Genomic DNA, 15,438 nt, shown 5'->3' with positions numbered 1-15,438 from the left:
GGCAGCCAGATGGTAGAATGCATAGAGTACCAGCCCTGGAGTCAGGAAGCCATCAGAAGCTTAACAAGTACTAGCTGTGTAATCCTGGACAAGTCACTTAATTCCAATTGCCTCACAAAAAAGGGGGTATTCAGGGTTTTATAGCCCCTGGGCAGAGTTCCAAGTTGTTCTACAGAATGACTAAATCAGTTTACAATTTTACCAACAATAAATTAATGTCTCATTTCCTCATTTGTCATTTTTCTTTTCTGTATTATTAGCCAATCTAATGGATATGAGATAGTACCTTAAAATTGTTTTAATTTGCATTTCTTCAATCAATAGTGTTTTCTAAAAATATGGCTTAGATAGCTTTGAGGAATCGATTTTATTTTTATAAATTTCACTCGGGCCTCCATATGTTTGAGAAATGAGAAATGTCAAAGAAACTTGCTTTAATTTTTTTTCACAGTTACCTGTGCCAATTGTATTTCTTTCCATCCTATTTCTACCTCCCTCCCCTTTTATCTTATTCGCTTTATCCTTTTATCCTGTCTCTCTTCAAAAGTGTTTTTTCCATAATTGTTCTTTCCCCCCCAATCTGCCCTCTCTCCTATCACATTTCTTCAGTGAGCTTTTGTACCACTTCTCCATTTGGACAATTCTACTTTTTAAGGAGTTTTTTTTTTTTTTTTTTTTTTTTGCCTCTTTTTTCATTTGGCCAATTCTATTTTTTAAGGTTTTCTTTTTTCTGTTGACTTTTTGTATTTCTTTTACCATTTGGATTAGCCTGTTTTTAAAGTTATTTTCTTCAGTATTCTTTTGTGTCTCTACCAAGTTGTTGACTCTTTTTTTTTTTGGCTGAGCCAATTGGGGTTAAGTGACTTGCCTAGGGTCACATAGCTAGGAAGTGTTAAATGTCTGAGGCCAAATTTGAACTCAAGACCTCCTGACTTCAGGGCTAGTGCTCTATTACTACATCAATTAGCTGCCCCCTAATGATTTTCTTGCATCATTCTTATTTCTTTTTTCAGTTTTTTCAGTTTTTCCTCTCTTACTTGATTTTCAAAATTGTTTTTGGATTCTGCCATAAGTTCTTTCAATTTACATTTTTCCTGGAGGCTTTGGATGTAGGAGCTTTGATATTTTTTTTTCTTCTGAGTGTGTTTTAATCTTCCTTGTCACCATAGTAACTTTATGGGGTAAGAATATTTTTTGATTGCTGCATTTTCCCAGCATATTTCTTTTTTTATCTTAATTTTTTATTTTAAATATTTTTATTTTCCCCAGGTACATGTAAAACAAAATTTTACATGGTTTTTAAAACTTTAATATCTAGATTTTTTTCCTTTTCTCCCTCTCCCCATTGAGAAGGCCCATGTGAAGTTGTGCAAAACTTTTCCATAAAAGTCATGTTTCAAAAGAAAACAGAAATTCTCTCCCCCCAAAAAAAAACTCTCAAGAAAAAAAAAGTTAAAAAAATATGCTTCAGTCTGTATTCAGACACAACCAATTCTTTCTCGGTATATGGATAGCATTTTTTTCATAAGTCCTTCAGAGTGATCTTGGTTCATTTAATACAAATGCTGAGAATTTAATTTAATTAATTGTATTTAATTTAATTTAATACAAAATACAAAATTTAAATACAAAATTGTATTTAATTTAATTTAATACAAAATGCTGAGAATAGCAAAGTCATTTAAAGCTGATCATCACACAATTTTTCTATTACTATGTACACAGTACATTTCACTTTGAATTCATGGACAATAATATTCCTTCATAAGCTTATACCACAATTTATTCAACCATTCCCCAGTTGATGGGCATCCTGTCAATGTTCAATCCTTAGCCTGGAGGAGAGAGCTGCTATAAATATTTTTATACATATAGGTCCTTTTCCTTTTTTTTTTTTTTTTTTCTCAAAAATCTCTGTTTATAGAGGGGCTTGGAGAGACTTACATCAACTGATGCTGAGTGAAATGAGCAGAATTAGGAAATCATTATACACTTCAACAATGATACTGTATGAGGATGCATTCTGATGGAAGTGGATATCTTCAACATAGAGAAGAGCTAATCCAATTCCAATTGATCAATGATGGACGGAATCAGCTACATCTAGAAAAGGAATACTGGGAAATGAGTGTAAACTGTGAGCATTGTTTTGTTTTGTTTTTCTTCCCAGATTATTTTTACCTTCCAAATACAATCCTTCCTTTGCAACAACAACAACAAAATTCAGTTCTGCACATATATATATTGTACCTAGGATATACTATAAGATATTTAATATGTATGGGAATGCCTGCCATTTAGGGGAGGGGGTGGAGGGAAGGAGGGAAAAATTCGGAACAGAAGGGAGTACAAGGGATAATGTTGTTAAAAAAAACTACCTATGCATATGTACTGTCAAAGAAAATGTTATAATTATAAAAATTTTTTAAAAAATCTCTGTTTAGATTCATGCCTAGTAATGGTATTGTTAGGTTGAAGCATATGCATGATTTTATAGCCTTTTAGGCATAGTTCATATCTTTTGCTTATTTATCAATTGGGCTCATTTATCACTTATCAAATTGGCTCTTTTTTTTGTTTATAATTTTGGCTCAGTTTGCTTTATGTTTGAGAAATAAGGCCTTATCAGAGAAACTTGCTTCAAAATTCTTTTTATAATTACTATTGCTAACCATATTTCCCCCATATATTCTGTTCTTTTTCTCTTTTCATCCTTTTTCTCTGCAAAAGTGTCCAGTCCCTCCCCCAATATGCACCTAATATGAAAGAAGAGAGGGATATAGGAAGGGGATATGGGAATGGGATATGGGATATTCCCCTTCCCATATCCCATTCCCCTTCTATTTTCCTACAGAGTAAGATAGATTTATTTTTCTTTTTTCTTTCTTTTTCTTTTTTTATAACTTTTTATTGACAGATCATATGTCTGGGTAATTTTTTACAGCATTATCCCTTGCACTCACTTCTGTTCCAATTTTTTCCTTTCCTCCCTCCACCTCCTCCCCCAGATGGCAGGCAGTCTTATACATGTTAAATATGTTATAGTATATCCTAGATACAATATATGTGTGGAGAACCAAACAGTTCTCTTGTTGCACAGGGAGAATTGGATTTAGAAGGTAAAAATAACCTGGGAAGAAAAACAAATGTGCAAACAGTTTACACTCATTTCCCAGTGTTCCTTTTCTGAATGTATCTGATTCTGTCCATCACTGATCAATTGGAACTGAATTAGATCTTCTCTTTGTCGAAGATATCCACTTCCATTAGAATACATACATCCTCATACAGTATCGTTGATGAAGTGTATAATGATAAGATAGATTTCTATACCCATATTGAATATATATATTATTTCCTCTTTGAACCCAGCCTAATTCCTTGACTTTTAATTCTTTGTTAAAGTGAGGTTCTGTCCAAAACTTAAGGGGTTTGTGCAGCTGTTTTCAGAGATAATTCTAGGGACCTGTACTCTGATCTGTGAGTGACCACAAGCACTCTTCTCTGTTCTAGAACTGTGACAGGAGTCCCTGTTCCACTGCAGCTGTAAGCTGTCAGGTGTTAGCATTCCTTCTCTGTCTCGCCTGTGACTTATTGTAACCATCTGGAAGCAGCTGCTGTCACTGATATGATGCAGCTGTTCCCAAAGCCTGCTTCTGGTTTGCTAAGGCTGAGTCTATATGCTATGGCATGGTCTGGATTGGACTGTGCTTCATTCCTACCCAGATGTAACCTGGTTTAACCTTCTAAGTTGTCTTTGACTGGAAAATTATTTCACTACATTGTTTTGTTGCTTCTGCTACTCCACTACTTGTTTTATGGCATTATTTAAACTTATTTGGAGGGGATTTGTAGGTTTAATGCTTAAGAAACTGAGACAAGATAGAGATTAGAGAGTTAAAATAATTTAATTTATTGGAGAGTTTAATTAATGGACTGGATCGGACTCTTGTCTCCAAATATCCAGTTTCGAATGTGGGATTCAAAGATTCTTTATAGAGTAACAAGAACAATGACAAAATGGGGAGTGGTACTGGACATTCTGATGATGTCTAAGATAGAAGATCTTTATCCTTATCAAACATTCTGATGATTAAGAGGGAAGGATGGTGTTGTAGCCTGGGGGTTGGTGCAAAATAACAGAGGCAGGACAATTCAAGGCGACTGGCATAACAAGGAAAACTCAGGCAAATTGCTACCTTTTTTCCATGAACTTCTACTTCCTGAAGTCTTGACCTTCTTCAATAATCTCCCAACTAGGAATTCTGTAGACCACAATGATAGATTCTCTCTGTTTAAGCAATCTGTTACCAAATTTACAGGGCAGCATACAAATGGAAGGAGCCCAGAGTTATATATTTATCCATGAGTAGGGTTCGGTTTCTGGATTATCTAAGGCATTCATTCATTTCCTGTGCTTTATTTCTTTACATGGACATTGTGCTTCTTATCCAAGAATGGAACAGAAGTAGACAGCAAACTTAATTCTGATATTTGACTATGAAATGGCTTACTTATGCCTAACTGACTAATTTAAAAAAATAAGTGCTTTTTTTGTACATAGAACTGTGTTTAATATTAGAGATTCAAAGAGAAAAGTTTGATAGCCTTGGCACTCAAGGAAATCTCACTAAAATAGGGAGATACAATACATAAGGTTTCAGTTGAAAAGATTACTGGAAAGGTTCTTAGGGTTCAGTGGGCAAGGCAAATGATAATTCATTTTTAGTACTTGTTTTTTAGTACTTTTTAAATTTTTTAATATTTTTCCATCAACAAAATCATTGAAGATGTCAAGGACTCTAATGGTAAGTACCTTATTTTCAAAGAGTTCAATAGTTGTGGCTGCAGAAAAGATTCAGAAGTAGTAGCCAAGGATGCATGTCCACAAGGGTTGCGTCCCTGGATAATAGTTGGGGGGGGGGGGGAGATGACTGAGGTTCACTGCTATGTTTCCAGTGTTCTTCACTTAGTTGTCTGTGGATGGCAGTTGGATGTGTCCAACACCAGGGGAAAAGAGATATAAATTAAGGGTTGGAAAAAGGATTATTTAATATTTATATATTTAAATTATTCCATTCAATAACAAACATTTATTTAATTAAATTATTGATGCTATCAATTTTTTCACCATAATGTTTAGATTAGCTTATATAAATCATTGACAACTCTTTTTTATCTAAATCCAATAATGGTAAGATTCTATTACAGAGTATATTAATTAAAAATTTTTTCTTTATAATTGTATGATAAGATATAATTTTGGAAAGAACCTTGGACTTCATCCAATCAAACCCCCATATTTTATAGATTAGGAAATTGAGGCTCAAAGTCACATACCATTTGGGCAGCAAAGTTGACTAGTGTTTTACACTGCCTCTCCTAATGTGCTTTCCTTTGTTGACATATTTCCCCACAGTTTCCCACATACAGGCACAAGAGGAAGTCATTTCAAGACATCTTCATTGTTGTACAGCTTTGTTTTGATGTTTTGTTTGAGGTTTTTTGTTTTGTTTTGATGTTACAGATTTGAGGTTCTAGGAAATAGGCAAGAGGGTGGGTTTAAGCAAGAATAGGACTAGAAAAAGTCTCAGCAATTTTCTCTTAATTTGGAGAAATTTATTAAATCTTGAAAGGGGGATACTCTAGCCTGCTCACATTGTATTCTGTTCTTCATTGGAGCCATGAGAGCTTCCTGTGAGAGTTCTCAGTTAACTTTAATTCCAGGGCTGTATATAATAATCACAACAATAATAATCCATATTTCTATAGTGCTGTAAGGCTTACAAAGAAAAGGCTGGGGGAATTAAAGAACTATGATCAACCTTCAGGACCACAGGTGCTTACAAGCAACCTTAAGTCAAAAGAAATTCAAGCACTGAGTTTAAAGAAATTCAGATAGCAGATCTTGAACACACACATTCTTGTCCTCCTCTTTATATGTTCCAGGTATCCTAACATTTTTAACCTGAGATGGTGAATATCCCAGACTTTTCTCATTCATCACAGAGTTCCTTTCTATCCAACTGTCTCCTCTTCCTTCTCTATCTCATGGAGCTGAATGCAGGTAAGATGTGTTATTGTCACAAAGCAATCTAAATACTTCTTCACCATTTTGTCTTAATTTCACAATTAAGTTTTTCTCTACTCCTCTGTCCAACAGTCCAAAGTTGGAATGGTCTTCAGAACAGAATTTAAAGAATTCCTCATTCACTATACAGAAATGTGAGAGTCAGCATGTCCCATTCAGGACATATCAGTATTACCATCTATGACCATCTTTAACTAGCCCTTATTAGACAAAAAATTGGCACTTGTTTAAATAACATATTTATTCTGTTATTTGTGCTTTCCCATTGCCCTCATTATTGTGCATATGATTAGAAGGACATAGGTCACTGAATCTAGAGCTAAAACAGACTTCAGATATCATCTATTGTAGGAGACAACAAACTATGATTTGAGGGTCATATCTGATGCATGATTGTTTTTATATCATCTACAAAATAAAAAATGCTTTTTACATTAGTGTAAATGTGTGTTGGGGAAAGGAAAAGGATAGAGCCTGAGACCTGGAGGCAAGATTAATCTTCTTATTCAAATCTGGCCTCAAATACTTACTAGATGAGGGACTAGCAAGTCACTTAACTCTATGTGCCTCAATTGCCTTATCTGTAAAAAGAGTCGGAGAAGGATATGACAAATCATTCCAATATTTTTGCCAAGAAAACCCCAAATAGGGTCATGAAGACTCAGGTGTGATTGAAAAAATGACTGAATAATAACATTTTTTACATAAATATAAGATAAAGATTTGGCCCTTGGGCCATAGTTTATCAACTTCTGATCTAATTCAACTTTCCTCATGAAGAAATTAAGGCCCAGAGAGGTAAAATGATTTGTCCAAGAACATAAAAGAATGAAGTGATTGATAGAGCTGGGATATGAACTGATGTCTTTTTTTTAATAATAGCTTTTTATTTTCAAAACATATGCATAGATAATTTTCAACATTCACTCTTGCAAAACCTCGTGTTCCAAATTTCTTCTATACATATTTCCATATCTATCATGCTGCACAGGAAAAGTCAAATCAAAAAGGAAAAAAATGAGAAAAAAAATGCAAGCAAACAGCAACACAAAGATGAAAATACTATGTTTTCAATCTGCAAAAACAAAGCAAAGGTTACAAAAATAATCATATGCTTTGATCCCATAATTTAATTGTCAGGAATATATCCTGAAAGTGTTACCAAAAAAGAAAATAAAGAGTAATCTGTTAAAAAAAAAAAAGAAAGAAAGAAAGAAAGAAAGAAAGAAAGAAAGAAAGAAAGAAAGAAAGAAAGAAAGAAAGAAAGAAAGAAAGAAAGAAAGAAAGAAAGAAAAGAAAATACTATGTTGTGATCCATATTCAGTCCCCACAGTGCTTTTTTCTGGATGCAGATGGTTCTCTCTTCCTCACAAGTCTATTGGAACAGGCTTAAATCATCTTATTGTTGAAAAGAGCCATGTTCATCAAAGTTGGTCACCATATAATCCTGTTGTTGCCGTGTACAACATTCTCTTGGTTCTACTAACTTTACTTAGCATCAATTCATGCAAGTCTCTCCAAGACTTTCTGAAATCATCCTGCTGATAGTTTTTTATAGAACAACAATATTCCATAACATTCATATACCATAACTTATTCAGCCATTCTCCAACTGATGGGCATCCACTCAAACTGAAGTCTTGTAACATTTGAAATTAATGTTCTTTTTTATTATGCCATATGGTCTTATTATTGCCCAACTTTTCCCTGTTAGGAAACTGAACAACAAATTCACACTAAAAATTAGGGACTAATAATCATTTAATATCATCAAACAATTATGCACTAGATTATGAATTATTCTGATCCTATGAATTATATCTGAATATCTGAAACTTCCCAATTTATTTAAACTCTGAGAAATTCTTTTTGGTCATATAAACAAATGAACAGAAGGACAAGAACCAAAGAAGAAACCATTTTAAGTGGTTCAAGGCTATCCACCTCAATCCTATGTTCTAAATTCTTACCTTTATTATGTATATAAGAGATATTTAAGTGTCTGAGGAATCATGGTTCATAGTTTGAAAGAATTCAAAGAGATTCTCTTATTATCATAAAGGAATATATTAATGCTACAGCAGATTGACCAAACTCTGAGAATCTGGCAATTGGAAATTTTGGATAGCTTTATATAATGACATTTGGGGCTTCAACCAGCAGTACATGAGAAAAGCAAGTTACAGATAAGGCAGAAGCCAATGTGTATTTTCATTCAGGTAAGGAGAATTTATGTCTTTTAGCAAGGGAAGGAGACTCCTTAGGGAAGGAGACAAGTAAGAAGTCCAGTTGTAACTTTTAGAAAAAGACAAATAAAAAGTTGGGGTGGGGCTTTTAGGAAACAAATAAGGAGCAACAAATTATTTTGTTGCTCCATATTCCTTAGCTAGACATAAGGTATTGAGTAGATCCTGGGTTTTGACCCATCAATATGAGAAGGAAATAAGCAATTATAGCATCTACTATGTACCAGGCTCTGTACTAACTTCTTTTCAAATATTATCTCATTTGATCCTCCTAATAACCCTGTGAGGTAGGAAAGTGTGGTAATTAGAGGTAAAGTGACTAGGTCACATAGCTACAAAGTATCTGAAATCAAATTTGAACTCAGATCTTATTGACTTCAGGTTCAGCACCCTATTAACAGCACTACCAGGTGCCTAATCATATATCTTAAACTAAAAGAAACCTCAGAGGCTACCTCAGAGATCCCTCATTTTACAGATAAAACAATTGACTCATGAATTTGCCTAAAATCAGAGTTTGTAAGTGTCAGGAGGGGATTTGAAAATTAGAGTTTGTAAATGCCAGAAGGGGATTTGGACCAAACACTGAATCCAAAGCCAATGCTTTTCCCATTGTACCAGGAATACAGGGTGGTTAGCAATAAATTTTGAGCTACATTCAAATAGCAAATACAAACACACTGTGAAAAACAAGCTATACTTTATGATTGAATTTGGGGGTTCTGTTGGTTTTAAACAAAGAGGAATTAAGGAAAGCTGTGAAGTCTCTTCTAGTAGTTCTAGGAATAGTTTTTATTTTTAAAATGTATTTAATATTTCATGTTTCACCAGGTGAAAACAATTATTAACATTCATTTTTAAAATTCTGAGTTTCAAATACTATCTCATCCCACCATTCCTTTTTGAGAAGGCAAACAAATTCATAAAGATCATACATGCATTAGTGATGAAAAACATTTCTATATCAGCCATGCTGTGAAAGAAAATATAGAGAAAAATACCTCAAGATAAATAAAGTTTAAAAAACTTCTAACCTGTATTCAGACAACAGTTGTTTCTTTGGGAATGGATACCATTTTTCATCATAACTGCTTCAGAGATGCCTTAGATTGTTGTATTGAAAAGAACAGTTAAGTCATTTGCAGTTAATTATCTTATGATCTTGCTGTTACTTTGTACATAGTACATTTCACTTTGCATCAGCTCATGGAAGTCTTTCCAGGTATTTCTGAGAGCATCTTTTTCATCATTTCTTGTAGCACAAGAGCATTCCATCATAATCATATGCCACAATTTATTTAGCCATTCCTCAATTGATGGGCATCCCCTCAATTTCCAAGTATTTGTCTCCAGAAAAGACCTGCTATAAATATATACATATATATTTATATATAGATCTTTTTCCTTTTTTTTTTTTTTTTAAATCTCTTTGTAGATAGAGGCTTAGTAGTGTTATTGTTCTATAGTTCACAACTCCACCAAACAATGCCTTATTTCTCACAATCCCTCTAATATTTGTCATTTTCTTTTTTCTGTACTATTAGTCAATCTAAAGGGTGTGAGGTAGTATCTCAAAATTGTTTTAATTTGCATTTCTCCAATCACTAGTGAGTTACAGCATTTTTTCCCATATGGCTATAAATAGCTTTGATTATTTCATGTGAAAACTGTTCATTTTTTTTCATCACTTATCAATTCTGGAATGGCCCTTATTTTTTATAAATCTTACTCATGTTTGAGAAATGAAGCCTTTGTTAGAGAAACTTTCTTCAATTTTTTTTTTCAGTTACCCTTGCTAAATGTATTTCCATCCTATTTCTACCCCCTACCCACTTTATTCTATTCTTTCTCTTCTTCTACCCTCCTCAAAAGTATTTCGCTTTTGATTACCACTCCTGTAATTGTTCTCCCTTCTACCACTTCCCTTTTTTTTTTTTTAAATCTCTTTCCCCTTCTAATTTTCAGTAGGGTAAGAGATATTTTTATTCCCAATTGAGTATGCATGTTATTCCTTCTTTGAACCAATACCAAATAAGCTTCACTCATTCTTTCACACTTTTCCCTTCCTTATAAAGACTTTTTCTTCTTTTATGTGAGATAATTTACTCCTTTTTACCTCTTCCTTTCCCTTTCTCCCAAGATTCCTCTCATCCCATACTTTTACTTTTTTAGATAACATTTCTTTACCTTTGCCCTATCTATACATTTCTTCTAACTGCCCTTATATTTTATCCTCTGGTTATAGAATATCAGGGAAATTTTCCTTTATAATTTCATGAAAGATAATGTCTAATTCTTTTTTCTGTTTTTGTTTTTCAGGTAGTCAAATATTTTAAAATTATCTCTCCTGGATCTATTTTTTAGGTCAATTGTTTTTCCAATGAGATGTTTCACATCTCTCCCCTCTATTTTTTCATTCTTTTGATTTTGTTTGGTTGATTCTTCATATCTCTTAGAGTCATTAGCTTCCACTTGCCCTGTTCAATTTTTTTTTTTTTTTTTTTTTTTTTTTGCTGAGGCCATTGGAATTAAGTGACTTGCCCAAGGTCACACAGCTAGGAAGTATTAAGTGTCTGAGGCTGGATTTGAACTCTCCTGACTGGCCAGTGCTCTATCCACTATGCCATCTAGCTGCCCTGCCCTATTCTAATTTTTAAGTAATGATTTTCTTTAGTGAGCTTTTGTACTTCTTTTTCCATTTGACCAATTCTATTTTTTAAGTTTTTTTCCTCAGTGAATTTTTGTGCCTTTTTTTTTTTTATTTGACCAATTTTATTTTTTGAAGTATTATTTTCCATCTTAGCTTTTTGTACTTTTTACCATCTGGACTAATCTGTTTTTTTAAGTTATCATTTTCTTCAATATTCTTTTGTGGCTCCTTTACCAAGTTGTTGACTAATTTTCCAAGATCTTGCATCACTTTTATTTCTCTTCTCAATTTTTCTTCTATATCTCTTGCTTAATTTTCAAAATCCTTTTTGAGTTCTTCCAATTCATATTTTTCTTGAAGGCTTTGGATATAGGAGCTTTAACTTTGTATTCTTCTTTTGAGTGTGTGTGTGTAAGTGTGTGTTGTGTGTGTGTTTTCCTTGAGGCAATGGGTTTAAGTGACTTGCCCAAGGTCACACAGCTAGGAAGTGTTAAGTGTCTGAGACCAGATTTGAACTCAGGTTCTCCTGACTTCAGGGCTGGTGCTCTGCACCATCTAGCTGCTCCTTGAGTGTGTATTTTGATCTTCCTTGTCACCATAATAATTTTCTATAGTCAGAATTTTTTTTGGTTGTTTGCTCATTTTTCCAGCCTATTTCTTGACTTTCAATTCTTTCTTAAAGTGAGGACCTGCTTTTAGGGGAAGTGGGCAATTTGTCTCATGCTTCAGGAATTTTCTACAACTGTTTTTAGAGATTTTCAGTTCTTTCAAGGTGGTATGATCTAAGGAGAGATGTATTTATTACTTTCCTGGTCTTTGCTCTGGTCTGTGAGTGACCACAAGAATTCTTTTCTGCCCTGGAACTGTGACAAGGATCCCTGCTCCACTGCAGCTCTGGTGTGCTAACACTTCTCCTTATAATGGGACTGCCACTCAGGATTGCACGTAGGATCCAAGCATGGGCAAAGCAAGATAATCTTGCATAAGTGATATTATCTCCTTTGACCAGTTTTTCAACCTTTTAACCATCTGTGGCCTGAGAGCTCCAAAAGCAGCAGCTTTCACTGCTGATTCAGTGGCTCCCATGACCTGAATTAGTCTGTGCTTTACTTTTACCCTGATGTGACAGACCTTTCCACTGATCTTCTAAATTGCCTTTAGCTGGAAAATGATTCCATCACATTGTTTTGTGGTTTCTGTTCCTTCAGGAATTGTTTTATGGCATTATTTAAAGATATTTTGGAGGGGGCTTGGGGAAAGCTCAGGAAAATTGTTGCCTTTTCTCCTCTATCTTGGCTGTGTCTCTTCTGGAAGGATTTCTTGAGGGAACAGAATATCAGGAAATATTGATTGAAGATTCACAGTATGTTAGGTGATAACCTAAGTACTATTAAAGAATAGTAGAGAAATAGGAGGCATGATCTTTGTGCTCGTGGAACTTATACCCTACCTACAGCATTTTGGATGAGCAGGCACACTACCTTGTTTCTCAAGTGAAAAAAAAGGAAAAAATAAGTTAATTCCTACCTGAGTAGAGTTGTGCCAATTCTAATCACTCCTTTGGCAATTTTTGCTTGATAATGAAATGAAATGAGATTCTTGTGCCTTATTCAGCAATTAACAAAGAAAGATTTACTTAGGCATAGCAGAAGGGGAAGGGAAAGGAAGTAGTTATATAGTGCCTTCTATGTTTCAGGCTTTGTACTAAACCGTTTCTACAAATATTATCTCATTGATTTAATCCTCATAAAAACTCTGAGAGGAATATCCTCTTTAATCCATATTTTTTATAGATGAAACTAAAGCAAAGTTTAAGTGACTAGGATATTAAACAAGGATGTAATGAATTGAGATAAATTGGTTTAGCTGGGTAAATCAAATGTGTTTGAAGTTTCTTGTACTGTTTTGCACTCTGCAACCAGGAAGTGATGTCAATAATCTGAGCCATGATTAATCCCCTCAAATTAATTAAGTTTTAAGATGGTTTCAATATCTCTTAAGGAAAAACTTGCCTATCTTGTAGGAGGGAGGAGGATATTTCTCCTATTGGAAATGTTAAGTTCCAAGAGAAGACAAAAATTAAATGAGTAATTGGTACAATTCATAGGGATACCTTCTTGGAGATGCGATTTTGTTGGGGGTTTTAAAAAACTAGAAGAAACAGGTTGATGAAGAGATGAAGAGGGGCATATTCTAGTCAGAGGAATAACATGTGGAAAACCATGGAGGCAAGAATAGATATGTTATGTTCTAGGGACAAGAAAAGCAGATTGGCCTGAATCAATCACATGGGGTAATTGATGAGTTAAGAGGAAAATCCTGGTGGAAAATTAAAGAAGACTAAAGTGTTTGGATTAGATATTGTGAGGAAAAGGATATCTTATAAGTTCTTAGGTAAAGGAAAGAGAAGATGTAAATGATATTTGAAGGTTTGTTGTTGTTGTTGTTGTTGTTTTTTAAGTACTTGTGTAATGATTTCTTTATTGCAGAAGAAGGAAAGGTAATTGGTCATAGAGAACCAATTCTGGCCATGGTTGGGGAAGAGGTGGAGTTTCCTTGCTACATATCTTCCAAACTGGATGCAGAAGACATGGAAATACGTTTTTTCCGCAGCAAAGTCTCTGAAATTGTCCTTATATACCAAGATAGGCAGGAGCTATTCAACAAACAAATGGTAGAGTACCAGGACCGGGCACACTTAGTAAAAGATTACATCCAGGAAGGGAGTGTATCCCTCCGTCTCTTCCACATTATTCCTGCTGATGAGGGTCAATATGGATGCCTCTTTCAATCCAAGGACTTCTCTAACAGTGCTACCTGGGAGTTGGAAGTTGCAGGTATGTGATTAATCTTCCTTGAAGAAAGGGACAGAATGAGTGGAATTGCATCAAAATTCTTTTGAAAGGGAATTAGGTTAATTAAGAAGGCATTGAGTGCCACTAAATGCAAAAAATAGGATTGTAAAGAAATATAATATATCATAAATCTTAGAAAAATTATAGAAAAAATTATGAGACCCTTTCCTACCCCTACACAATAATGCTCACATGTACACATATGCACACACACAGTATAAGGTAAAATAGTTTCAGAGTAAAATGGATAGAAAAAGCAAACTAATTAATGAAAATTAATTTATTAAGTATTTATTCTGTGCCAAACATTGTATAAGCATCAATTGATAAGGATCAAACATATGCCAGAAAGACAATCCTTACATATAAACAAATGAAGTCTAGAAAGTGGTTTAGGACAGAAGAGGCAAAGGACATAGCCTTTCCAGGAATTGTAATATTGTTTTGGTTGTGGTTCTCAAAGGTAGAGGCAGAAAGGAGCAGGAAGAGGAGAAAATATATGAACAATATAGAATAGCACAAAAGTAACCAGAAAGTAGCTTGGTGAGTCTGCCTCTGGGCAAAATAAAGTCAGAGTCCGGGATATGAGCTCAAGTTCCTGATCAGAGTTGGAGGCTGTAGGACAGGAGTATGTCAGCTTGGAAATGACCAGGGGGAAAAAAAAAAAGCAAAAGGAAAATGACCAGGGATTTAAATGGTAGATTTGGACAAATGTAGTTGATAAACTGTGGTGCAAATTGAATATTTATTGTTAAAGAGTTCAATGTTGCTTGGATTTTTCTTTCTTCCCCCAGGACTGGGCTCAGATCCACATATCTACTTTGAGGGCTTTGAAGAAGGAGGCATCCAACTAAGATGTAGTTCCAAAGGCTGGTACCCCAGACCAAAAGCAGTGTGGAAAGATTATCGAGGGCAGCAACTATCCTCCCTATCAGAAGCTATAATCCAAGATGCTCAGAGACTGTTCCACTTGGAAATATCTGTGGTGGTCAAAAAGGGAGCTCATAGTAATGTGACTTGTTCCATCCAGAACACCCTCTTAGTGCAGAAGAAAGAATTTACAATTCATATAGGAGGTCTGTAGAAGGAATCATCATTTTCTTCTTAATTTATCTGATTTAATTAACAATTTTCTTAATTATTATCATATTAAAACCTTTACCGAATTAAGTGTGCCTAAAACAGTGGGTCAAGGTATTTGGGCACTCCCTGAGAGATCATTTTTCATCCGAGGTCATTCCCCTCAAGCACACTCAATCCACTGCTCTTTGAATACTTGTATATAAATTCTTAATTACACATCTAACCACTTGGGGGAGTTTGTGAGCAAATTTAGACTGTAGAATCCCAAAATTGCTAAGGTCAAATGTGTATGTGAAACTCTCGAACAAATTATGGTTAAAATTCCTATTTCTCCCTCTATTAGTGTTTTAAATGCATTAGGGAAAGGTCCTAAAACCTCTCATTGAATGTATGGAGGTATATATTGTTCTACATTATGTTTCTTTTTTTTAGTCAAAATCTCCTTTACCTAAGAAGAGCTTTTTTAAAGGTCTATGAAGTTAAAACTGTACTCTTTCTCTGCTTCTCTTTAGT

General features: G+C 34.4%; 1 protein-coding gene across 1 annotated transcript in view; it reads left to right on the top strand.

The window, feature by feature from the left end:
* BTNL9 (butyrophilin like 9) overlaps positions 1-15,438 on the top strand; it is a 36,230-nt gene that overhangs the window by 8,571 nt on the left and 12,221 nt on the right. Inside the window, exons 2-4 of the mRNA XM_074311522.1 lie at positions 5,950-6,067; positions 13,477-13,824; positions 14,637-14,918. Coding sequence (XP_074167623.1) covers positions 5,974-6,067; positions 13,477-13,824; positions 14,637-14,918 — 724 coding nt within the window. The 5' untranslated portion in view covers positions 5,950-5,973. The remainder of the gene's footprint in view (positions 1-5,949; positions 6,068-13,476; positions 13,825-14,636; positions 14,919-15,438) is intronic.

This window comes from Sminthopsis crassicaudata, chromosome 4, assembly GCF_048593235.1.
Source record: "Sminthopsis crassicaudata isolate SCR6 chromosome 4, ASM4859323v1, whole genome shotgun sequence".
Lineage (NCBI taxonomy): Eukaryota > Metazoa > Chordata > Mammalia > Dasyuromorphia > Dasyuridae > Sminthopsis > Sminthopsis crassicaudata.
The sequence above is the reverse complement of the archived record's forward strand: the minus strand, read 5'-3'. Positions and strand labels throughout refer to the sequence as shown.